Source organism: Schistocerca cancellata, chromosome 8 (assembly GCF_023864275.1).
Source record: "Schistocerca cancellata isolate TAMUIC-IGC-003103 chromosome 8, iqSchCanc2.1, whole genome shotgun sequence".
NCBI classification, from domain to species: domain Eukaryota; kingdom Metazoa; phylum Arthropoda; class Insecta; order Orthoptera; family Acrididae; genus Schistocerca; species Schistocerca cancellata.
Window position 1 is genome coordinate 200,857,995 of NC_064633.1, and position 25,778 is coordinate 200,883,772.

Consider the following 25,778-nt stretch of genomic DNA (forward strand, 5'->3'; position numbering starts at 1 on the left):
AGGAGGAGGAATCCTGGAATTTTCCGCTCCATCAAATAATCCTGAAATTCTCTAAGTAAGGTTTTTATACATGCCTCGCCATATGTTATTCCAGGATTTTCAGACCAAGCCACTGAGTCCAACACTTCTATAATTCAGAGATACCATTATCCTCAGGCTGCAGGTGTTACCCCATCTGCTGTTTTACATAATCATAAAATATGCTGGGCTCAAAATGTCTGCTTTTTACTCTCCTTTCCAGGGTAATTCCTCCAAAGTTCAGCTCTTCTACTACTTTGAGAGCATCACAGTATTGGGGACCATTGTTCAGTTTCCATTCTTCGAACACCAGCAGCTGATTTCTGATCTTCAGATGGGCAGAATATGGTGTGACATATCGTGACTATAGTTTAAGATTTAGTTCTAATAATTCTTGAAGGGTATCACACGTTAGTCAGGAATGAAATCAATTTCAATGATGCACTTCAATAAATTCTTGTACTTAAATACTCATATGTCAGTTGACTTGCTACTTTTATCGCCTTCCACAGCTGTGAAGTGAGCAACCAAAGCTTTAAAGTTTTCCACAATGCTGACGAAACTATGATGCTAAGTATCACGTACCCAAGTTTCTTACTATTTTCAGAATTTCAATTTCAAGTAGTTCTGCATGCTGTTTTAACTCTTGGGTGTTCTTCAGTGAATGGTGGTACATTGAATACACATTACCTAAGAAAGACCTATAGTAATTCGCAGATCATGGGAAGTCTCTTTTTATTACATCGCCAACTGATAATTAAGTGTGTAATTAGCACAATGCCAAGCCGAAACATGTAGGAAATGCTGGTTCATTAATGTAACAAATTCTTTCATCTTCCTTCATCGGTAACATTATTTAGCTCAACTATACCAAGGAAAATATTTGTGGTCTCTCTCACGTCAGGGAGTTTGGTTTGTAAAGAAATTATTAAAGATGATAATTGGCTAATTGTTGTGCTCCTATCAATAATTAATGATATTTTTGATCTTATCTCCATAACTGTTTTAATCACTTGTGTTTTTCATTTCTTCTGCTATGTGATTAATAATGTTAGGTCACTCATTTCCAGTCTATATCGACTCCATTAAATCTTGCAGGTCAAATTTGGTGTCAAAATCACTGACAGGTTTAGTCTTTTTTCGTGACTATAAGAGCACTGCAAAATACACTCTCCAGTCACATTAATATGACCATGTGTCAAAAGCCTCAAGCCATGTTTTGTGGCATGGACCATTCCGAGACATGCAGGATAAGAGGTTCTGGCGGGTACCAATAGGGATGTGGAGCAATGCCGATCTCTGCATTAGAATAAATATTTTCCACAGTTATACATAAAATTACTTTTGGAAAAACTGTGTACCATGAAATAAAATGACAAAAAATAGTGGCTGGGATTTAACTCTATCAAGCATAGGCCACTCTCAAGACACAAAGGACATACATTTCAAACCACATTATGAATGCCATAGTGCTCGGAGTCATTTGAACCACATTATGAATGTGCACAATCTTGTCAATAAGCATGAAACTCTTTTAGAGAAGGTATAATCTTATCAAAAGTGGACTTAGCGAGTGGCAGCCTCAACTATGTAATTAGTGATTAAAGTAAATACCAAAATTACAAATAAGGAAAGATTTAGGGAGGGGGGAGGCTAAAGTGCAAAACACATATAGGATGAAAATCATACTGTCAGGGTTCAATGTTTATTTAAAATGTACAGGATATGATGTACAGGATTATAATATAAATACTATGAATACATTAAACTGAATAAAACAGCACACTATGTTAATTGCTATAAAACCTAATATTCGTGAGCCACACTGAAGACTAGAAACGTCATCACCCCCCTATGTCCACTCCCTCTTCCCCACCCTCTTTTTTTTTTTTAAAAAAAAAAAAAACCCTCCCCTCCTACTTCCTCTAAGCTGCTCGTTACCATTTAAGTATTACTTTGTTTAACTACCTGCTGCTTGTTGAATCGGTTTTCGCTGAAAAGTCATCTGCACTAAAAATAAATTGAGTTTTGAAGTAACTGAGATGATCTGAAACCTGTTACCATAGTGTGTTATTTTATTCACAATGTATTCATTGTACATAGTTGTGCGTATCACTTGCTAAGCTTCCTTTTGGTAAGATTATGTGCATGGACGCACAGCTATGAATAAATATACCTGGACAACGCCGGGTTTCTCTGCTAGTAGCAGATAAATTGCTCGTGTGTTATTGGATTGTTGCTGCTATGTTGCCAAGAACTTTCTTGTTGTTTACTTTTCACTTCCAGAGATTTACTTTGTATATAGTTTCCATAAGTGCAAAGTGGTGTTTCTTTGAAGACTGAACACACTGTTGGAATTTGAATCTGAGAAAGTGTGTGTTTTTTGTTTACAAAATTCGAAACTTGCTTGATGAGAAGGTTTTTATGTGTACTGTTGCGAATGACAGTGTTTGCGATGGTAGAAATATGGAAGAATAGCTTTGTAGCATACTACATAACATGACTCTGGAACCAGGTATTATGTTTTTGTGTGGAGCTATCAATCACCCTTGAAAGAATATTTCGTACAAAATATTTACATTTGGCGCTTCAGCTGTCAGTGAGTGGTTCGTACTATGTACATAATGAAAGCTTCACCTTGTAATTAAATGGATGAGAACAATTACTTCGTTTATCTAGATATAACAGTCGGAGACGAAAAAGGTATGTAATTTGTTTTAAAAATAATATTGCGCGCATGATAGTATCATATGTCAAGAGCTTTTAAGCATTTTTTTTTTCATTTGTAGTGGGACGAGTAGTTCTAGAGCTCTTCAAGAATACTGCTCCGAAGACTGCTGAAAATTTTAGGGCGTTATGTACGGGAGAGAGAGGGATTGGCAGCACAGGCAAACCCTTGTGCTACAAGAATACAGTATTCCACAAGGCCATTAGCTTATTCATGATACAGGGAGGTGACACCACAAATTTTGATGGCACTGGAGGAGAAAGCATATATGGCTGCGTCTTTGAGGATGAAACATTTGAAAGGAAGGTAACTGTAATTGCACTCTTGTATCCTGAAGATAGTTATACCACTTTTTTAAGTTCACATATGCCATTGTCAAAATTAGTACGTATTATAATACAGTCAACAGCCTCATCAATGGATGTAGAATTATTTAAGGTATATGTCTTAGTTGGTTTTTATAGCTATAATAAAATACATTAGATGTTGCCATCCTATATATAGGGTTTTCCCCTCCCTAAAAACATGAATGTGTGCAGATGGAAGGTTTGTTTGAACAATGCAGTGCTATACTTGGCTTGGTGTTATTGGAGGAAATCGGCGTATTCCCTTGTTTTGCTCAACATTTGAAGTAACTTCCCCTGCTAGCTACAAGGGAACGGGAATCTACAATGTAACGTGGGTTCCGAACTATTGTGTATCTTGGCATTTTCCATATAACCTGTACAAATCATTGTGAGGTGAAATAATCCCAAAACAAAATCAAACTTGAATTGAAACTCAAAGTTTTTTTATTTTAGTCACGCATTACAGTTTAAATCGAGCAGTGTTCTTATTCAAAAATTGCTTCCTTTTTGTGTCATGGCACATTAACAGCTCTTTGTGTGATTTGTTTATGATCTGGTTTCCTCTCTTCAGACAGGTGATGGGGAACCTGACCCATTTCACAATTTCTTAACTGTTGTTCAAGAGTTCTAAAATTGTTGTGTGATCTCAAATGCCAGATAGTACTGTGCTATTGAGACCTATTATCAAATCCACACTCTTTCAACTTCAACAAAAAGTTATTTTTAGGCTATTGAAACTTTGTTGCTCGCAGATCAGTCTTATTGCCAAAATCTTCATTCACAAGATAATATTGCATTGCAGTGTATTATTTATAAGCTTGTAACAGCCATAATCATTTATTCTGTCCCCTCTTTAAGTACTAGTGGCATTATCTTAAAGATGCTGCTTCATGGCATCTTGCACTGAAGCATTAGGATAGTAAATAGTTCACATTGTTTCAGGAGCAACATTAACAATCAAGCCAAGCACTTGGGTTTCAGACCATGAAAATCAGCATTTTTACAGTATTACTGAAGGGAAATTCCATTGTGTGACCTCTTTGGTTTGCAAGACTATCAGGAAGACTGTTGCATTAAAACTTATAGTATAATTTAAAAAAAAAAAACTGCTAATAGCTACCACAAGTTCAAAACCCCAGGTTTCAATGGGTGGCATCAGTTTTGGAGTACCAGTGTTCGTACCAAATAGCTTACTTTATCTGACACTACATATTGAAGATGGCTCTGAAAACTGAATTCCACAGATGCTGTTTCCATCAACTTAAATGCAGCTGACACTATTATGTTGCTTTATCTTCTTATTTAATCTAAAAAAAAGAAAACACACAAGTAATTCCCACCTGACTGATATAGTAAAGTGCCTCCTCACTGTTGGATATTTTTTGTTCTAAAAATTGTGTAGTTGTTGGAGGAACCAGATTTTAATGGTATATCTCAGTATATTGATTTGTTCCTAGTCCTTCTCAATACATGCACAAGTAACCATTTTTTTGTTGCTGGCAACAGAAACTTCATATTGCCGTCTTAAATGTCGTAGCACATTTCAGAATGTTGAGAGAAAAATTCAGCTGAAGCCCCAACTCCTTTAAAATTACAAGTCAACACATTCCACCTAAGATCAAGAAGATGACAAGGAAATTACAAGTGGCATAAACAAGCTTTCTTTTGGATCACCATATAACACCAAAATGTTGAGTAGTAACTGTAGACAGAATTCTGACGTACAAGAACCACCAAGTACAATGTGTTTGTAGGAAATTGTATTCACTGCAAGCCAACTGGCATGGGTTGTGGAACCTCAGAAAATCTGTTGTAGCTTATGATACACTGCAGCAGAATGTCCATATTCTTTTTTATATGGGGCAATGGATTATGCCATACTAAACAAGTCAACACTGAAAATGAATCCTTTGACGTTCATCATAGAGAGGGGATGTTGAGTTGCAAAGAGGCACAACAAAAAGACAGCTATACATTTGAGCTTTTGGCGACAAGGACTTCTTCAAAAGCAGAAATCATTTACACAAGTGCAAGTCAAACACACGTGACTATTGTTGATGGCTGCTGATGTAGTGGTCGTGTGTGTCCAAGTTGTTCTTGTGAATGTCTTTACTTTGGAAAAAGGCCTTGTGGCTGAAACTCAAATGTATAGCAGTCTTTTTGTTGTGCCTAACTGCAACTCAACGTCTCCTCTATATGGTGAGTAGCAGTCTATCCTTTTCATAACATTGTTGTTATTCTGTCCTGAATTTTCTATTGTTTGAGTAATTGTCTTTCCTTATGACATAACCCTTGCATTCATTATATGTAAATTATGGTAAAAATGTGCTGAGATTTGAAGCTGCACCTCTGCCTTTCAATGAGCAGTGTGCTATGAGTAGCAGTATCAGAGCATGCCTCTTGAGCATGTGGTTCAAAACATGAATATGTCAAGGGCTTTCCAATTTTTCCTCAGCAATTACTGTAAGATAGAGGATAACACAAACTCTGTTGCATCCATTCTCTTGGAGATGCAAGTCACACAGCACCATGGGAGAGACTCTGCGAATTTGGAAGGGAGGGAGAAAGGGAAACCTATTGTAAGTTGAAGCTTCGGCTCCAACTTTCAGGTGTGCTCGGATGTCACAGTTGCCAGTTGGCCTACACTGACCATTGTCATATTACACCTCTCTTAGCTGCAATCTAAATTAATCCATTTAGCTTTACAATTTACAGGAGCTTTTGAATTTCTCATTATGTTGTATATTGTAACTGATTACAAGTTTGCTCATGCAATTATATTTCTGTCAATGCCTCGGTTTCATTTGTCATCAAATTGTGAAGAGGAAGATTCTGCTAAAGCAATGAGTTCATTATGGTTAGCATCCATATTGAGAACAAATCAGATGGCATTGTTTGCACTGAGAACAATTTGTTCAGAATTTGCAACAAAATTGCAAAGAGATCGGTGAAGTCAAGTTAATGGAAAATTGTGGACTCGCTGACATTATTTAGCACAGATATGTTATCAGCCTTCATAAGTTTCAGTAAAACAAAATCAGCTTACATCTGCCTCTTGGAAATATAGAACAAATGAAACGGAGTAGCAGGAGCAAGCAGAAGAACAGAGGAAGCGTTAATAATTAAACGGAGAATTATGTGGTGGTGAGAGGCAGGAGACTGCTCCAGAGTTCTGTTATGCAGTCAGTTTTATTGCGTAACATAGTTTCATAGACACAACTTTAAGATCAGCACTTTGTGGCTGCCTAGTTCTTGTAAGCATTGCACTCACAGATGTTATTTGAGATGCAGCAACTAGATTTGGGAGCGCTAAGGCAGAAATGTCAAGGAACACCCAGCTACATGGATATAAGCCTCACCACTCAAGGCTGAAGTCCAGGAGAAGCACCCCATATGTGTCAGGGGTCTATCAGAGCTTCTCCCATGTGATTCGGGGTCCACATTGGGCGTTCATATCCACTGCCATCTCAGAGATTAGCATATTGGAATACCAGATGCTTATGCTTATAGCTCATTGGATTTGACCCTGGCTGTCTCCTGCCATACAGTGAAAAGGGTTTGACAACATTAAAAACACTACGTAGGCTTAGGCTTGGAGTTGAGAGATGTAAGTCAGACATCAAGAAACTGATTTTTCTTCTTGGCTTTACATTCTCTGATTGTGGAGATGCATCCTGTTGTACAGTTGCAATTTTGGTTACCAAATTACCAGTTTAATATAATTTATACATTTGTACGTGGTATTTTATCTGTGTTTATTTTTGTTTGTAAATTATGTATTGTTGCAACCATATTTTTGTACATAAACAATGTTGTTCCTGGTTTTAGATTTTCCCATCTTAGGAAGATTTTTTAATATTTCTAGGGTAATCATCTGGGTGGCATCGTACAGGAGGTGCGAGCTGACTTCTTATCATCTTCAGGTCTTGCTAATGACGATTGTCTTTCACTGGGCGCCACCACTATATCAACTCCCGCCCCTCCTACCTCCCACCCCACTCACCTGCAGCATCTAGCCAGTGTACCTGGTGCAGTGGTGGGGGAAGGGTGTCACCGTTGTCTCAGTCCCGCTACTGCCACTGCTAGACGTGGATCTCTGCTGGCACGGTGACAGTGCGGCCTTGTCCTCTTCAGTGAACGTGGCGAGCAGATTTCCATGCAGATTGCTACTGTGGTCTGACTATGGTCAACAGTGAGTCCCAGGTCTTGTTTAATTGAAAACTAGTCATTATTTACTTGTTCCTTCTGTAGTTGGATTTATATAGCCTCTTTTAAAATACAATCCCTGAAGATATTAGCGCCGTTGTAATTTCTGACATGTCTGTGAGAGATCAGTGCAACTTTGTTGGCTGTTTGTTGTTTGTGTGGCATTTATACTCTGTGAATCTCTCCTGTACAGTCCGGGTAGCCTACATACATTTTCTCATACAGGCAAGAGATGCTGGAGGCTCCCGGTTTCCGGAGTCCTAGGTCATCTTTGATGATCCCAACAAGGCTTTCATCTTGGCTGATGGGTGGGACACACACGACATTATGTTTCCGGAATATTCTACCAATTTTTGTTGATACGTTCTCACCTGTATGTCAAAAAGACATGCTGCCTAGACTTTACAGACTAGCTAAAGTCCACAAGGAAGGAATGACATTGTGCCCAGTTGCTAGCAACATCTGCGCACAAATGTGAATTAGCAAATCACCTGATACTGATGCTCTGACTCTTGGTGGGCAAATGGCAGCACAACAGAACTTCTGAATGGACCAAGAAGACCTGATGGTGAGCTTTGGTGTTGTGTGTGTCTCTTTACAAGGGTACATCGAAGAGGCTTCGTAAACTTCGTGACACCAGCACTAACTAAACTGTTTGAATTAGTGCTTAAGTCAACCTACTTTTTATTCAACAGAAATTGTAATGAAGAAACAGATGGAGTGGTGATGGGTTGCCCACCATCAAAAGTGGTGGTTCACTATGAAGAACCGATGGAATGGTGATGGGCTGCCCACTATCACAAATGGTGGTAAGTATGTTCATGGTGGCATTTGAAGAACAAACACTGAAGTCGGCAGTCTATGAGTCTGTGTGCTATTTTCAATATGTAATTGATACCTTCGTAACTTGGCCAAAAGCTCAACATCACCTATAACACTTCCTGCAACAATAATTTGCTGCACAAAAAATCAAATTCACATTGCGGGTAGAAGAAGATAATCGACTTCCATTTGTGGATGTGCTCATCAATCGTCTGATACATACAGATTTGTACCTGCATGCCTCTAATTCCCATGTCCCTTAACAATGAGGAGGCGCCCTAGGCACACTAGTTCACAGAGCAAGCATAATCTCAGACCTAGAAAGTGTAACATCTGAATTGTGGCTTCTGTAGGCCATGTTCCATATGAACAGTTACAGCAGCACTAGATGCATTGCACAATAATACCAAAAAAGCGGAGGCCACAGCCTGCTGAAGTTGAAGGGGAACTTCTTGCGATGGCAATTACACCATTCATCGGTAACTCATCAGCAAAACTCAGAATAATACTGTAAGTACATAACATCAGGTGCATGTTCCACCCACCAGCCAAGGCAAAAGCCTTGTTGGGATCAAACAAGGATGGCCTAGAACTCAATAAACTGAGAGTCTATCGCATCACTTGCCAGTGTGAAAAAAATGTATATAGGCCTGACACTGTGGATGGTACAGGAGAGACACACAGAGCATATGAGGGTAAAAGCCACACAGACAATGAACAATGGACAAATGCTGCTGTGGCAGAGCACTGCATCTCTCTCAGATATTTTGTAAGTTATGACAGCACCACGTTTTTGCAACAGTCCATTTTCATTCAAGGAAGGCATGGGACCCAGCCTTGTGCATGGTCAAAGCATAACAGCAATCTGCATTGGTGACTCTGAGTCTGATGATATCGAATTGTGAACTGACAATTACTTTCCCCACCAATGTACCAGGTCCCTGCCTGTAAATAGCTGGTTCTAGAGTTGGAGCGGGAGGAAAGTAGTGGATATAAAGCTAGCACCCAGCAAAAGGCAATCAGCCGTTCGGAACATCTGAAGATGCAAGAAGTTGGCTTGTCGAAATATTGCAGTTACTTGACAAAGCCGCCCAGCTGAATAACTGAGAAATATTCAAAATATGTTGGTAATAAGCTCACGATCATCGTCAGTCATCCATACCCAAGAGTGTTGCTGCCAATGAAAAATTTTTTCACTATGTTGATGGAGAAAAGGGAAGGAATGAGTGAATCTTAACAGTGAAAAGTAGTATATATACCCATCCACAAAATAACAGTGATAATAAGAGCACTAAGACTTAAGAGCATTGAAATTATGGGGCAACACCTATTGTTAGGGCACACCCTTGGCAGCAGGTGCAAGTTTGTATGTGAATGTCTCAGCTGTCACTGTGCTAAGCGGTCTCTGCAGCAATGTTGTGTTCAGTCGCAACGAATGTCTGTCAATGAACAAACTTACATCTTCTTCTAAAGTGGTGGCGTGGCAGCATGACTGTGTATGAAACATCAACACATCTGGCATTGGTGGATGACATTTACAACCAATTTATTACTCAAGACGTTCTCTACAACTCCCTGAAGTTTGTCAGTGTCAATTTGTTACACTGTATGTATTACTTTCTATGAATGTAACCACACCTGCTGGCCTATATTTCCAATAAGTAGAACAGCTTGAAGCTGCAATTAAAGAAAACTCACTGAGTAAGAATATCACATCAAGTGCTGTTGGAACATGCATGTTTTCATAGCATCATTACAACATAAGTTATCAGGAACTTAGTTGAGATATGATTCCACATACTCTAGATATTATTGCACTACCGGACTTCCACCTTTACTATTCTCTATCCAACATGTTTTGGAAGAACTGCTTCAGTTATGAAGATGCCATCATCATGATTTTGACAAATTTCTTCAAACATGGACCTGAGAAACTATGCCAGCATTGCAAGAGTAACAGAGTTAATCGTGAAGAATATATTACTAATTATTTACTGAACATTATGAATTTGAAGTTAAATAATAAGAAGAAATTTTGTGTCAACATACTAAATATACATAGTCCTCGAACTTTCTTAACACCATTTAAAAATTGTCTTGCTTGGATCTCTATGGGTAATACTTTTCAAACAATGGAAAATCCAGGATGAAATGTAACAACACACACACACACACACACACACACACACGACTGCAGCCTCTGGCAGCTGAAAGCTGAAACAACACTGCGAGCAACAGCGGCAGTGCATGATGGGAGGTGCAACTAAGTGGGGTGGGGCAGGGAGAAGGGGGGATAGGGGTAGGGGACAGTGATATGCTGATTAGCAAAAAAGGAGAGAAGTAAAAAGATTGGGTATGTTGGTGGAATGAGGGCAAAAATGCAGGAACAGTATATGGAAATCGGTTCTGGCTGAGGATAAGGAAATTTTTCTGTACTGACACAGACGGATGGAGCAAGGATCCATGATGATGGAAAAAATGCGAAAAATTACGCCCGAAAAAATACACCCAGAAACGTGGGAAAAATCATGAGATGGAAGAAACGGGGGAAACAAGATGAAATCTGAGGGAGTCAGCGATAGTGAAAGACGAATACTCAATAAAATTGATGTGAAGTCACAATGAGATCAAAGAAAATATATAAATAATAAAAAATGAAACCAGAACCCAGTCCACATACTGTTTCTGCATTGTTGCTTGGCTTATGGAATCCCCCCAAATCGCCTTACTGTCAATTTACCCATCTCCGACTGCCACCCCTCCTTCCACAGTGACCTCCATCTGTTCATATTCAACCAATCCTTAGTCGTGACCAACATAGTCCTGCAAAACCATATCAACTAAGCCCAACCTCCTTGCAATACCTCCTCTCCATCCATAAAATTCTCCTGCTACACAATCCCAAATTTCTGGAACCCATAACACACATAACTCTTGCCCTCCAGGAACTAGAGCAACATGCACAACGCCACCTCAAAAAAACTCTCCAGCCTCCTTCGTCACTTCCTACTCCCACTTTGGGGTGCCACTGTCCACCACCTCTACAACGGCCTCCAAACCTCCCCCACGTCCCCTCATAGCTGACAAACCCTGCTTCGCAGACCAACTACATTTACTCAGCCCTTCAAAACTTTCTCCCACCACCACACAGAATCCAGAACCTAAACAGACCCAAAACACAGTCACAAACCTTTCCTCCAGAAGCCTTAGCTCCACAGAAATATCAATCCTTTCCCAAGGCCTCACCTTTGGCCCCACTCCCAAATTCAGTCATGCAGGACTTGTGAAAGACCTTCTCTCCTCCTGCTCCTACAGTTGAAACACTTTTTTGCCACCAACTCTACCAATCAGGCTCAAACAAAGACCAATGTTGAACCCTGCCTGACTCAGTTCACCCCTCCATCTAACCATGATCAACCACCCACTGCCCCCAAATCATCCCCTGTTAGCTTTCCAGAATTTCTTAACCTCGAACCTTGCCTCGGACAAAGGCTCCACCACTGTTGTTTTGAACTGCAAGGATTACCTGGCAGAAGGACTCCACCTGCTGTCAGATACATCCAGCTACAAACCTTGACACAGTGTGACCCCATTCCAGAAATCCAGCAGGATCTCCAGTCTCTCCCCAAATCCTTTCCCCACACTCCTACTTTTTACATGCTTCCTAAAGTCCATAAACCCAACCACCCAAGATGCCCCATTGCGTCCAGTTGCTGTGCCCCCACTGAGAGAATCTCTGCTCTTGTAGACCAACACCTTCAGCCTATTACTCGGAACCTACCCTCCTATGTAAAAGATACCAACCATTTCCTCCACCGACTCTCCACAGTTCCTGTCCCTTTATCACAAGGTGCCCTGCTTGTCACTATTGATGCCACCTCCCTTTACTTTAACATCCCTAATTCCCATGGCCTTACTGCTGTTGAACACTACCTTTCCCAGTGTCCGATGGATTCCAAACTAACAACCTCCTTCCTAGTCACCGTGACCAACTATATTGTCACCCGCAATTACTTCTCCATTTCAGGCATTACCTATAAACAAACCCGAGGTACAGCTATTGGCACCAACATGGAACGATCCTATGCCAATCTACTCATGGACCATCTAGATGAATCCTTCCTAAACACCCAGAATTCTGAACCCTCACCTTGTTCAAATTCATTGATGACGTCTTTGCAATCTGGGTCGAAGGAGAGGTCTCCCCTATCCACATTCCTTCAGAACATTAACAGCTTCTGCCCCATTTGCTTAATCTGGTCCTACTCTAACCAACAAACCATCTTCCTAGATGTTGACCTCCACCTGAAGGATGGCTACATCAGTACCTCTGTGCATATCAAACCTACAAACCACATGAAATACCTCTGCTTTGCCAGCTGCCACCCTTTCCATACCAAAAAGTCCCTTCCACACAGCCTAGTCCCTTCCACATGGTCGTCGCATCTGCAAGGCGAGCAGTTCCTCTTGAAATATACTGAGGGTCTCACTGAGGCCTTCACAAACCGTAACTATCCTCCCAACATTGTACAGAAACAAATCTCCCATGCCTTATCTTTCCAGTTTCCCACAACCTCCCAAAGTCTCTCTGTCCGGCCACAGACTGGAGCAACTGGATTACATTCTCCGCCAGGGTTTCGACTAACTCTTGTTGTGCCCTGAAATGAGAAACGGCCTGCCCACTATCCTTCCCACGGTGGTATCCTGCCGTCCACTGAATCTACACAATACACGCATCCATCCCTACATAATCCTTGCTCCCAACATCTTACCTCATGGCTCATATCCCTGCAATAGACCTAGATGCAAGACCTGTCCCATACATCCTCCCACCACCACCTACTCCAGTCCGGTCACAAACATCATCTATCCCATCAAAAGCAGGGCAACCTGTGAAACCAGTCATGTAATATACAAGCTAAGCTGCAACCACTGTGCTGCGTTCTATGTGGGCATGACAACCAACAAGCTGTCTGTCCTTATGACTGGCCACTGACAAACTGTGTCCAAGAAACAAGTGGACTACCCTGTTGCTGAGCTTGCTGCCCAACATGACATCCTTTTTTTCAATGACTGCTTCACAGCCTCTCTCTGTAATATACTCTACATTCCCATAACTCTCCTGGCCTCAACCTTTGTCATTTTCCTCACCCGTCCAGCCCCTTCCCTGTTTACGTTCTGGTAATACTTTTCATAATTTTAAAAACAGTCGTTTTTAGGTCAGGCCTATCATGACCTTATAAAACAAAACTACAGAAAAGAAATAACATCGAAGTGATACAACTACTGTAAATTATATCCATTACTGCCTGAAGACATGGGATTAAAAGTCGAAACATATAGTACAGTACCAATGAAATCATTTGCGAATGTTTGCAGATGTCAGTTTGTTTTTCCTAATTATGTTTCATTGTTTTTAATATTTTACGTTAAAATCAATATCTCCAGTATTTGTTCCTGACATTTATTCATAAGTCATCTGCAGTGTACGTCAGCTTCATATTGGTGTTCAATAATAGTGATTAAATAGCAAAAATGCTGCACCAGCTACAAAGCATGTCGTCTCTTATTGATACCTGATCGATTGAAATATACGTAAATAAAAAGAATAAATAGGGGTGTAATGCCCTCTGTACAGTTGGCTAGTAACAAGAATTTTATGGAACATGCCCAAATTCTTATTTGCACCAAGAGAGTTTAGAGAAGGTTTTTAACAATGTAGGATTTAATATTTTATTTTTGAATATAGACGTGAAGTATTTCTCTTTCAGGCACGACTGTAGTGATGGTACACCTAAGAAGGCAGGTGGTTGGTTGATGGACAGCAGCAGGAGGCGTGAAAATTGTTATTTCCGTTAAAACTGTTCATCTAAAATTGGGGAAACACACATATTGGAAATAGTTTTCCTAATCCCTTTCTGATGCGTTAAAAGTTAGCATACAGTTCAGTTTACAGAGATCATAGCTGACCTTGTAATACATATCTCGTGGTAGCCCTGGTCTTCATACCGCATATGACAATGGTGCATGCATGAGAGACTTCTTAACAGTGTTTACGTTGCATCCATAGATTGCAGCCCCCCTTGCCTCTGAGTTGTAGGTTATATCTATGGAAAGTTTCAACACCAACATTAACTAGCATTATACCAAAGTTCACACCACTTCAAGAATTCTGAAATGCCATTAAAAGCCATTAAAACATACCATTCCATTAAAAAAAAAAAGAAAAGAAAAAAAAAAACATGATTACTTCAGTATCTCAATGGGTCAGGACTTAGAGTATTAATAAAACAGGAAAACTGTGTGTTCCTTTGTGTACAGGTATTTATTAGAAATTATTGAACTGTTCACAAAATGAAAGGTGTAGCACATCTAACATGACTCATTTTGTATAGTGGAACATTTGCGAATAGTTCTCAAGCAGTAATGGCCAGGTTAGGACAGTGAAATTGCCCGCTTCGAAAGGAGTAGAGAAGATTATTGATTTGGGGACTTCCACAGGGATATGATCCCTATGGCAAGGGGTTGAGATTGGGACTACCATAGGAACAGACTGTGATGTTGTGGAGATTTGGTGGGTGACGGAACACCACTTTAGGACAGATGGAAACAATTTCGGGTAGTATCAGGGCATGATGGTAGATAATTACAGCCCTGACAAAGGATCTGGTTCAGCTGTCCCTGTCCAGGGTGATATTAAGTGATAAGGGGGTCTGCTCCTTTGTAGCTGATTCTTTTGGACGGGGGTGGGGATGAAGATATGGCATGGGGAATCTGTTTGCAGACTATGTTTGGGTGGAAGTGCCTGTCTGTGAAGGCCTTTGTGTTATTTTAGCGTACTGGGCAAGGGAGTTTCTTGTCACTGCAGATATGTCATCCACGAGTGGCCAGGCTGTACGGAATTTTGGTGTGTGGGAGGGATGGCAATTATCAGTATGCCCGTACTGCTGGTGGTTATGGATGTAATGTGGACAGAAGTGTGAATGGAGCCATCAGAGAGGTGGAGTTTATTGTCCAGAAAGGTGGCACGTTGGGTTGAGGTGGACCAGGTGAAGTGAATGGGAGAGGTGTTGAGGTTGTGAAGGAATGAGGGTAGGATGTCTTGCTCTTGAGCCCAGCTCATGAGGATATTATATCAATGAACCTGAACCAGCAAGGGGTTGGGTGTTTTTGGAAGCTAGAAAGGTTGCCTCTTGATGACCCATAAAGAGATTGGTGTAGGAGGCTGCCATGCAAATGCCCAATGCTGTGCTGCAGATTTGTTTGAGTTCCTTCCCTTCAAAGGAAACATAGTTACCATATTTTACAGAATATAAGATGCACTTTTTTCTTCAAAAAATTGCCTCAAAAATTCCGGTGCACCTTACACTCAGAATTAATATAAAAATGTCCAGCATTTTATTTAAAATTCCTGGGAATCTTAAAAATGGCCATATATTTGACGCCATGGGAAGCCTATCACTATCTAGCAACATTGGGTTCAACTGTCTGTAGCAGTGCACCGATGTGATGAACATTAGTTGCGGGGAGAAGTGGAACAAATGGATGGTGGATGAAACTGAACATGAATTCAAGCCGAAGGGAGCTAAAAATGACCTACAATCAAACAGGTGTGTCAATGGATAAAACAGTAATGGTCTAGAGTAAGAGAAGTTATTATTGTTAAGTCTCTCAAGAAATTTGAGATAAGTAACGCTCTCGATGGTAGTGAAGACCATCTTATGTATGAAGAGGACAACGATGACGACGAAGAAGGAGATGAAGAAGAAAGTGCAGATGACAATTTTCAGGACTTTCAAAGGTCAGTTCGGTTGTATAAACTAAGGACTTTTTTGGTCTGGCTTTGCAATCTATCAATAAAAATGGTAAAAATGTTATTTTTAAAAAATACTTAAAAATTAAGGTGTGTCTTGTAGTCTGTAGCATCTTGTAGTCCGTAAAATGTGGTATGTGTGATATAGTTGGTATGGTGAACAAGGAATGAGGTAGTGGGTTTGGAGTCTGAAGAATGTTGGTAATGGTAGCATTCGACAGCAGCGAAGCCGTGTGCACAAGGGATGTTGGTGTAGAGGGAGGTGGTGTCAACAGCGACAAGTAGGTATTCTGGAGCTAAAGGGGGTGGGGATGGTGAACAGTCAGTGAAGGAAATGGTTAGCATCTTTGATGTGGCAGTCTGTTTTTCGGGCAATTAGTGGAGGCAGTGGTCAACAAGAGCAGAAATCCTTTCATTGGGAACAGAATAGAGAGCTACAATGGGGTGTCCAGGATTGATGAGTTTGTGGATTTTGGGCAGCTTGTAGACAGTGGGTGTGGGGGATGTAATTGGGATGAGGAGGGAGATGGATTTGGGGAGAGAGGTGCTGGGAAGGGCCTTTGAGCAGTAAATGGAGGTTATGTTGGACTTCAGGGGTGGGGTCACAATGGCAGAGCTTGTAGATGGAGGAAATGGACAGTTGGCAGAAGCCTTCTGCCAGAAGTCACTGCAGTCCATCACAACAGTGGTGGAGCCTTTGTGTACTGGGAGGATGATATAAGTCGGGATTTGTTTTGAGGTTGTGTATGGCTGTCCTTTCTTCTGTTGAAAGGCTAGTGTGCTTAGCAAGTGATCTGGCCAAGGAGGATGAGGCCAAATCAGATGTAAGTAATTTCTGGAAGGTTTCCACAGAGTGGTTAGATGGGAGGGTCATGGTTGATTGGTGGTATGAACTGGGAGAGGCAAGGTTCGATGTTGGGGTTATGTTTGAGGGATTGGTGGCAAACAAGTTTTTCCTCCAGAAGAGGAGATTAGGGATTTGACAAGTGCAACATGTCTAAACTTGGGTGTTTGGCTACTAGTGAGGCTTTTGGATAGGACTGAAACTTCTGTGGGGCTGAGCTGTTTGGTTGAGAGGTTAACAACAGTTTTACAAATGTTTTTGGGTTCTGGATTTTGTGGGATGTTGGGAGGGAGTTTTGGACGATAAGTAAATTCAAGAAGTCAGATATGCATGGTCTGGGTGCTATGAGGAGATGACAGTGGGTATCACTGTGGCTAAGATAGTTGTTGATGGATAGTGGTGTCCCAAGATGGCAATATGTTATCAACAGGCTGTACAATTTGTAGAAGAAATGTCTGGAATGCTCTTCCAATTATTGGAGTGCAAGGGTTTCAGTTTCAGGAATGTTTTGTATGTAGTAAGGATTATACAGTAACAGTAACTCGCAGAGGGAGTAGGCATCCTAGAACCACTTCTACAGTGACAAGAAGTCACTTGCCCAATCCTCTTTCCCACCTCCAAGGATCAGCTACAAAGGAGCCCCCCTTGTCACCAGATATCACCCTGGATTGGAACAAGTGAACTATATCCTTCATCAGGGCTTTGATTATTTATCATCATGTCCTGAAATAAAGGACACTCTTCCCAAGATCCTTCCCTCCTAAAGTGGTGTTCTGTCACACATCAGACATACACAACATCCTAGTCCATCCCTATGCCACAGGACTCAGGCCCCTGAGGAAGACCATGGTGCAAGACACAGCACTTCCTACTCCAGCCCTGTCACAGGCTTAGCTCACCCCATCATTTCATATACCAGCTCTGCTGCAAACACTACATAGTTGTTTATGTTGGTATGACTAGCAACCAGTAGTCCACCAGGATGAATGACTGCTGTAAAACAGTTGCTAAAAACAAAGTTGAGCACCTAATGGCACAACGTGCAGCTGAGCATAACATGCTCAATTTAAGTTTTCAGTGGCTGCTTTGTAACCCAGCTCCTCTGAACTACACAGATGGAAATTACCCTTATGACAAATGCTTTGCTCCTGTAATTGTCCAGGCCACAATCTCTGATAACCCACCGTCCTCGCAACCTCCACCCATACGTGCCTGACCCCCAACCTCCCCTCCTGCTCCGGCCAGTCTCTGGCTCTACCCAACTCACCTGACACAACCCCCAATTCAACCTAGTCCATCTGCTGAACCGCAGCATCAGCGTTGTGTGTCCAGTTGGCACCATTTAGATGCATAGGCAAGTGCACGTGTGTGTGTGTGTGTGTGTGTGTGTGTGTGTGTGTGTGTGTGTTTGTTTTCTGTGCATATTTGTACTCTATCTCACAAATTGATTACTCCAAAAGCCAACAAGCTGTCTTTCTATTTTTGTGTATGCCTGTTGATAACGCTTCTGCTTTTTCGTGAGTAGTCTCTTGTACTACGGTTTTTAATAATCATTTGAGGCCAGGCTCGTTCGTACCAAGTCTATGCAGTTGATCCATACAAGTCAATAATATAAAGCTGAGAATTGTCAATAAAACATGCAAATACATAGTCAAGAAAGAAACGACCACAATCAAAGTTCAGTAGTGAAAGTCAGTCTGATATACATTGTGTGCAGATATGTTCCAATAACCAACATAAAAAGTAAATAGAGAAATGTTAGAGAGCAGCAGTGCTGTCCCCTGTATGCTAGCTTCGGGTATTGGGTTGTGCCAATGTGACCAGCTTTTTGGGTTGTGGTCTCATCAGCCATTCACGCCGTGATGTTGATTACACTATCGTCGCTGACTGTATTGGGTCCGTCTTCATGTTTAAAGAGGGCAGTTGAAGAATCACTCTGGATGGGATATAAGATACAGTACCAGTAATAAAAGTGTGTCCTTTCATTTAGTGTCAGTAAAACAGAATCTACTGAAGTTATGAATATTAATATTTTATTGATTTAGTGTACATGTGAAACTGAAACAAAGAAACTGGTAGTGAAAAAATGTTTTTCATTTATGGCATCACAATGAGGATAGCAAGATTTTTTTTCCTCTGATTATAAATATTGGTAACGTTGAATTGTCAGCGTCCAAAACTAAAGCTGTGGCCGAGCGGTTCTAGGCACTTCGGTCCGGAACTGCACTGCTGCTACGGTCGCAGGTTCGAATCCTGCCTCGGGCGTGGTTAAATCTAGGGGACTTATGACCTCAGATGTTAAGTCCCATAGTGCTTAGAGCCAGCCCAAAACTAAATAAAAAATATTATTTTGAGGATTTAAATTTCAATATTGTATTATCAGAGTTCAAAAAAATCATTTTGAACAATGATAATTCAGCAGTACCAAAATTTATAAACAGAGAAAATTTTCTAAATTTGCAGCAGCACCTCTTCACATTGCACAATGTTGGTTGATTCATATCATAGTTTAAACACATTTTTCATCACAAATTTCATTGCTTAATGCCCGAAAAACATGTCATAATCAATCCTTTATGGAAAGATTATTCAGAGACTGCAACTTGTCAAGTTTTGTAATAACTGGCTTAAATTATTTAATATTGCAATACATTTTGTGGTATAACTTCATCATCAGGCTAAATAGCAATACAAAAACATTTAATTAATAGTGTGCTTCCAGGTGTTCTACCGAGATTTGTTTCCATTTTATACATAACAATCATCCCGAGAAAATGCGAGAGATCAAAAAGATTTAATTTTAAGAGGTAGTTATCGTCTTTATTGGCATGTGCTGTGACCTGCTGTTTTTATCAGAGATGGCTGTTTTCGTGTAACATATTCACTTTCATCCATTGCTGTGACTTGATAGGTCTTGTCTTTGACTGTTTACAAACTGATAAAGGACACTTATATTGTTTAATATAACAAACATGACTGTGCAGTAAAAATAGCCAGCATGGCTTTAAATTGTAATTAATCACTCCTGGTTTTGATAAATAGCTTTTCACTGACTCCATACTTATTCCCCATGACATTGTATTATCGTATTTTGCACCACTGTTTTGATATTTTCCATTCTCTCTACCTACGATGACTGTAAAATAATGATATTAGCGTGATGTTATTAGTATTATTGTGTACTGAAGCTGTTGTCACCATTTAGAAAAATCTTGATCATATCACCACAAAATATCTGTGACTTCATTCCATGGCTAAAATAGAGCAGTTTGCAGACTTATTTTGTTATTTAGTATTTACACTGTTTGTGACCAGTGAGTAACACAGAATCTGCATATGATGGAGTTCTGGTGAGATACCTTTGTAGTCAGTTGACGAGTCAATTTGTATTTCCTGAAAGACTAAGATATGGAAGAGTAGTACCCTTTTATAAAATTTGAGATAAGACAGTGAATCTAGATACAGATCCTTTGCCATCCTTCCTGCATTATCAGAAGTTTTTAAGACAGTAACTTATAACAGAACATTGAACCACTTTTCTGACAATAAACCTTTAACAGTTGCTCAATCTGCCTGTTGTAAAGGGTTCTTGACAAATCTTACTTCTTGTAGAACTCAACAAATTTAAAAAATGCAGTCACATTAACAAAATGATATCAGAGGAATAAAACTAAATTTAGCTAACATAATTTGCGTACTTTTTACGGAACTGTGCAATAAAAATGATGTGTGAAGCCGATAACTGAACAACTTACAGAAGCCTCTCCATGGAGTTTTGGATTCTTGCTCTCATATCCCAATACATTTACTCCGTATTTGTGGTTGTCAAGAGTGAATTTTGGTCAAACTGTGAAACTGACAATCACAATACTAGAAGCAAAATTAATTTACATATGTGCAGTGTATCCTTGTCTAGGGTTTAAAATGCAGTTCTGGTGCAAAAGTCTGCAACAGGTTCCTAGTATTCATTAGATGGGAAACAGGACAGGACATCCCAAGACATTTTAAAACAAAATAATGCCTTATTAGTCACTCCCTACACTTTTCAGAATATTTGGCCCCAGGAATTCAAATTTCATTTATAATGTTGTATGAACTAGTAGACAAAAATAACAGCTCAGTAGTGTGAGATGAAGAGCAGTGACTTTTTATGAAAGTAGTTGCTTTTCCCCGTATACTGTACATCATATAATCTAGAAGTAATTCCAATAATTATCAATGTAAATAGATTATTAATAATCAGAATCAGTTGTCAGTATGCTTTACAGAAATATCCTGGAATGACTGCTTCAGCTGGTTAATGTATAACTTGATTCTTTCCATGTCCCAGAAAGTATTCTTTCATGATGAGTCTTATAGAACGCAGTGTTTGAATGAGTGAATTAAAAAACTTTAAATATCAGTATTTGATGAAAGACCTTAGTTACGCAGAACATATTGTGCAGTTAACATTGTAATAAAGCAATGTCTGTTTTACTTTGTTGCAGCATTCGGGGCCAGGTGTATTGAGCATGGCAAATGCTGGTCACAACACCAATGGGTCACAGTTTTTTATCACTGTTGTAGCTTGCCCACACCTTGATGGGAAAAATGTTGCTTTTGGTGAGGTCAGAGCGGGAATGGGTGTTGTTAAGTGTGTTGCTGAACAGCCCACTGATGAGAATGACCGTCCACTAAAGGTGAGATCATGTACATTCCCAGTTATTAAAATAATTTAACTTGCAGTTAATTGCTTCTGTATCGGGTGTTTTACTAACATGTTCTCTACCACCATAACTGAATAAGCAAAGACTAGGTTAGTAGTTATAGCAACTTGGAAGGGTGCTGACACACTAGACAAGGGTTGTTTCTTCCTGTCGTCCTTTAAAGCACTCAGCTCCTTGTGCAGCTCTGTATTGTCTGATGCATTTGCACCATCTTCCTCAGTAAGTTCTGGACTGCCTCTGCATTAACATTGTCAACCTCAGGTTCATTCATTGCGTAGTTTGTGTCCACCGTAGCAGGAAAAAATCTTTTGGTGAGGAACCAGCATCAACAAGACAGTTGTACTTCCTGGCCCTGAACACACCTAATTATGATCTCTTGAGTCCTAACCATGACATTCCATACATTCCCTAGTGTTATGTCCAGAATTCCTGTTCAGGTGATTAGATGCTGCATGCCCAACCCTACTGTGTACAAAACAGCTCTTTTCCACTCACCACATAGAGGAGACGCCACAGATCATCTCTCTGCCACGTTGCTTTTAGGTACTGATCTCCTGACACCAGAGATGCCGGGTGCCACTTCCGACTGTGATGTTTCGTGTGTGGGAAGCTGTGAGACAAGTTCTCCATTGCCATGGCAAGTGCCAACGATTTATGCAGAGACTGCACTGGTCAAATGCACAATGCCAAAGTAATGCTGTATCTGAGCTAGGAGCAATTATATACACTCTTAAGACAAAACAGACAGACCATGAAGGAATTAGCCAGATGGAGTGTAAATTAGTAGATGTGATGTACAGATATAGAGAAACAAATGACTACAACTTCAGAAAAATTGGATCATTTATTCAAGAGAATGAGCGTCACAAACCAAGAAAACAGTAAGGTATCGGTCCACCTCTGGCTGTTACACAAACAGTTATTCGACTTGACATTTATTATAGAGTTATTGGATGTCCTCCTGAGGGATATCATCCCAAATTCTGTCCAATTTGCACCTTAGATCACCAAAATCCTGGACCAATTTAGGGGCCCTACCCGTAATGCTCCAAATGTTCTCGATTGGGGAGAGATCTGGTGGCCTTGCTGGCCACGGTAATGTTTGGCAAGCACGAAGACAAGCAACCAGAAATTCTTGCCGTGTGCAGGCGGGCGTTATATTTTTGTAACATAAGCCCAGGATCACTTTCCATAAAGGGCAGCACAATATAGCATAAAATATTGCAGACGCACTGTTGGGCTGTAAGGATTGCACGGATGACAACAAAAGACGTCCTGCCACGAAAAGAAATGGCACCCCAGACTATCACTCCTGGTGGTCGGCAGTATGGCGTGTGGTATTCAGGTTGGTATCCCACATCTGTCCAGTGCATGTCCATGCACGTCTGTGGCCTGGAATCTCATTGACTGGAGTAGATCTGTCTTCAGCGATGAGTCCTGCTTTGAACTGAGCCCTGATGAGCAACGAAGACACGTCTTGAGACGCCCTGGACAGAGGTGGATATCTTAAACTGTATAAGGAGTGTTCAAATTAAAAGGTATGATGCGACATAACAACCAACTGGTTGAAATTTTGATACATTGCTTTGGGATAACATAGTGAGACATGTAGGGACACAAAAGTAGTGTCCGGCATGGATCTATGTCATCGCCTCTTTGTAAAAAATTCAGAGCTGTGCCTCCAGCAGGGAAGATTATGCTCACAGTCTTTTTCTGTGTTTGAGATGGCTAGTGATCCTCATTGAATCAAATTCCTCACGAAAAAAAAATTAATTAATAGTTACGTGTACTCTGAGACACACTGTAACTTATGCCAGTCCATCAAGAGTAAAGGGCCTGGGCCGCTCTTGGAGGGAATGATTCTGCTACATGATAACATACATCCACATGTCTGCAATGTCAAACAAATGTAATGCCAAAGCTCAGGTGGAAGCAGTGTGATCATCCACCCAACACCCCTGGTTTGTCACACTGCAATTTCCGAGTGCCTGGTCCACTAAAAAAAACATCTCGAAGGTAAGCACTTCAGCTCGGATGATGAACTGGACACATGGAGGATTGATTCCTGTCACAGCCACAGGAATTCTGGGAACAGGGAATCCTTTAGCACATGAAACAGTAGGATATTTATGACCAGACCTCTGGTGATTATTTTTTAATCAAGTCTTCAGTCATATCCACAGTGTTGTTTCACACCTTTTTTTCTGAACACCCCTTATATTCCGTCTGGCCAGGTGTGTTATTACAGGAGACAGACTTCCATCACATGCTTGGCTGTGGAAACAGCATTTTGCTACACTGTGTAGCAACCTGGTCTGCCACTGATGGCAGGACATCACATTGCAGGGTGCTGTAGCACTATTGCAGAGCCCTGCTGTAGAATTCTGTGGTTGTGAAGACCTGTGCAAAGACCATGCTGCAACAGCAGGTCTCAGTTGCCACACACACTGTGGCCTGTTCCTCACTCTCTTGTATGTTGGACATCAGCCTTAATTGAATTAAACATTCCTAGGTCTCGGAAAGAAGTATGAAGAAATCGTTGTTGCATTAAGCAACTGAGACAGCTGTATCAGTAGAATCTAATCACACAGCTGCCACCTACTGAAATCTTACAAAGTAATCGCATGGCATCAGTTCAATAATTCGGACACCTTTGCTCGACATGTGCTTTGCAGATAGGTATTGCAGTTTTTGCATGACAGAAAGATACTCTTTTTTTTCTGATGAGCCATGGATAGTTCCTATCATAAAAAGTACTTTGTAATAGAAACATTGTGAGATCTGCTCTTTCATTGTCCCTTACGAAATAACCTTGAGTAATTTCATTAATTGTTATTTCTCTGAGAAAAGACTGCAGTGTATTGTTCACGTACCAATCAACTTACGGTTGGCTGGTAAAATATTATGTAAATGAGAGTTCAAGAAATGCAGCCATGCTTCATCAGAAAGAAAGAGCATTTAAGGATCCACTTTTCTTTCGTGAAGAAACTGTAATAGTCGGTTACAATACTGACATCGAGCAACTGTATCTGAATTGGCCAGTTTATTTATTTTATTTAGCTTGTGGCTACATCACAAAAAATTATTTACAGTTCTATCAAATTACAGACTAACATAGAAGGCCACAAATGTAATCTATTGATCCCTCCGTCACTACAATCAAGTCTGTTGGTAACAGGGTAAGCTGTCAGAGGACAGTCTTGAATTACATGGTGAAAGTCTGCTGTTCAATGCCACAGTCACAACTTGAAGAAGATATTTTATTCCACTTCCACATAACATCAGCACACTTTTAAGTGTTGGTTCTAATTTGGTCAAGTTCTTACCATATCTTGTGTTACAACTCAAAGCCAGGTCGATTCGCACAGCATCTTAGTTGTTCCATAGTAGCATTAATCGGCCATGTATGTCTGCAGTAGTCATTAATATTGAAGCCATTGTCAGCTAACATCCTTGCAGTTTCCGGAGTTGAGTGATGAGAGCGAAGCCTTCCTTTGCTAATGCTTTGAATGTGTGTGTGATCAGGGAGATGAGGATTTTTTTGTACAGAGTGTCCCAAAAAGAATGACCTGATTTTAAATAGAATTATTTATTAGAAAGATGGGCTTAACACCAACAACTTGCATACTAAATTACTCAGAAAATCCATCATAAATGTTCAATATGTCCTCCATTGGCTGCACAGATGTTACTTAGCTGACAGCCGAATTCGTCCCAAACTGAGCGTAAGGTGTCTTCTGTCACTGAAGCTACAGCAGCTGATATTCTGGTTCTTAGTTCATCAATGTCACGAGGCAAGGGAGGAATGTAAACACATTGTTTAACATATCCCCACAGGAAGAAATCACATGGTGTTAAGTCAGGGGACCTAGGAAGCCAAGAGTGTAAAGCCTGTCTCGCGGTCCTGTACGCCCTGCACAATGTTGAGGCACGTTGGCATTGAGGAAACTGCGCACGTTGTTATGCCAGTGCAGTGGTGCTCCATCTTGCTGATAGATGAAATTGTCAGAGTCAAGTTGTGGGAATAACCAGTTCTGTAGCATTGCAAGATGTGATTGTCCTGTTAGGGTTTCTTCCTCAAAAAAGTAGGGTCCATAAACCTTGCTTTGTGAAACAGCACAAAAAACATTCACTTTTGGTGAATCACATTCACCTTCAATTGTTTCATGAGGATTTTCGAGCCCCCATATATGCACATTATGACGATGAACCTTACTGCTAATATGGAAAGTTGCCTCATCGCTGAATATCAACCATGAAGTAAAAGTGTCTTCTAAAATAGCATTGCTAAAGT

At 40.5% G+C, this 25,778-nt stretch overlaps 1 protein-coding gene across 3 annotated transcripts in view; it reads left to right on the top strand.

The window, feature by feature from the left end:
• The first annotated feature begins 2,348 nt into the window (after positions 1-2,348).
• Positions 2,349-25,778, top strand: part of LOC126095078 (peptidyl-prolyl cis-trans isomerase D) — a 40,484-nt gene continuing 17,054 nt past the window's right edge. For 2 of the 3 annotated variants that reach the window (XM_049909760.1, XM_049909762.1), the window contains exons 1-3: positions 2,349-2,721; positions 2,808-3,052; positions 21,266-21,457. In XM_049909760.1, the coding sequence (XP_049765717.1) occupies positions 2,667-2,721; positions 2,808-3,052; positions 21,266-21,457 (492 nt within the window). In that variant the 5' untranslated portion in view covers positions 2,349-2,666. The remainder of the gene's footprint in view (positions 2,722-2,807; positions 3,053-21,265; positions 21,458-25,778) is intronic. The other variant, XM_049909761.1, reaches the window with a different exon arrangement.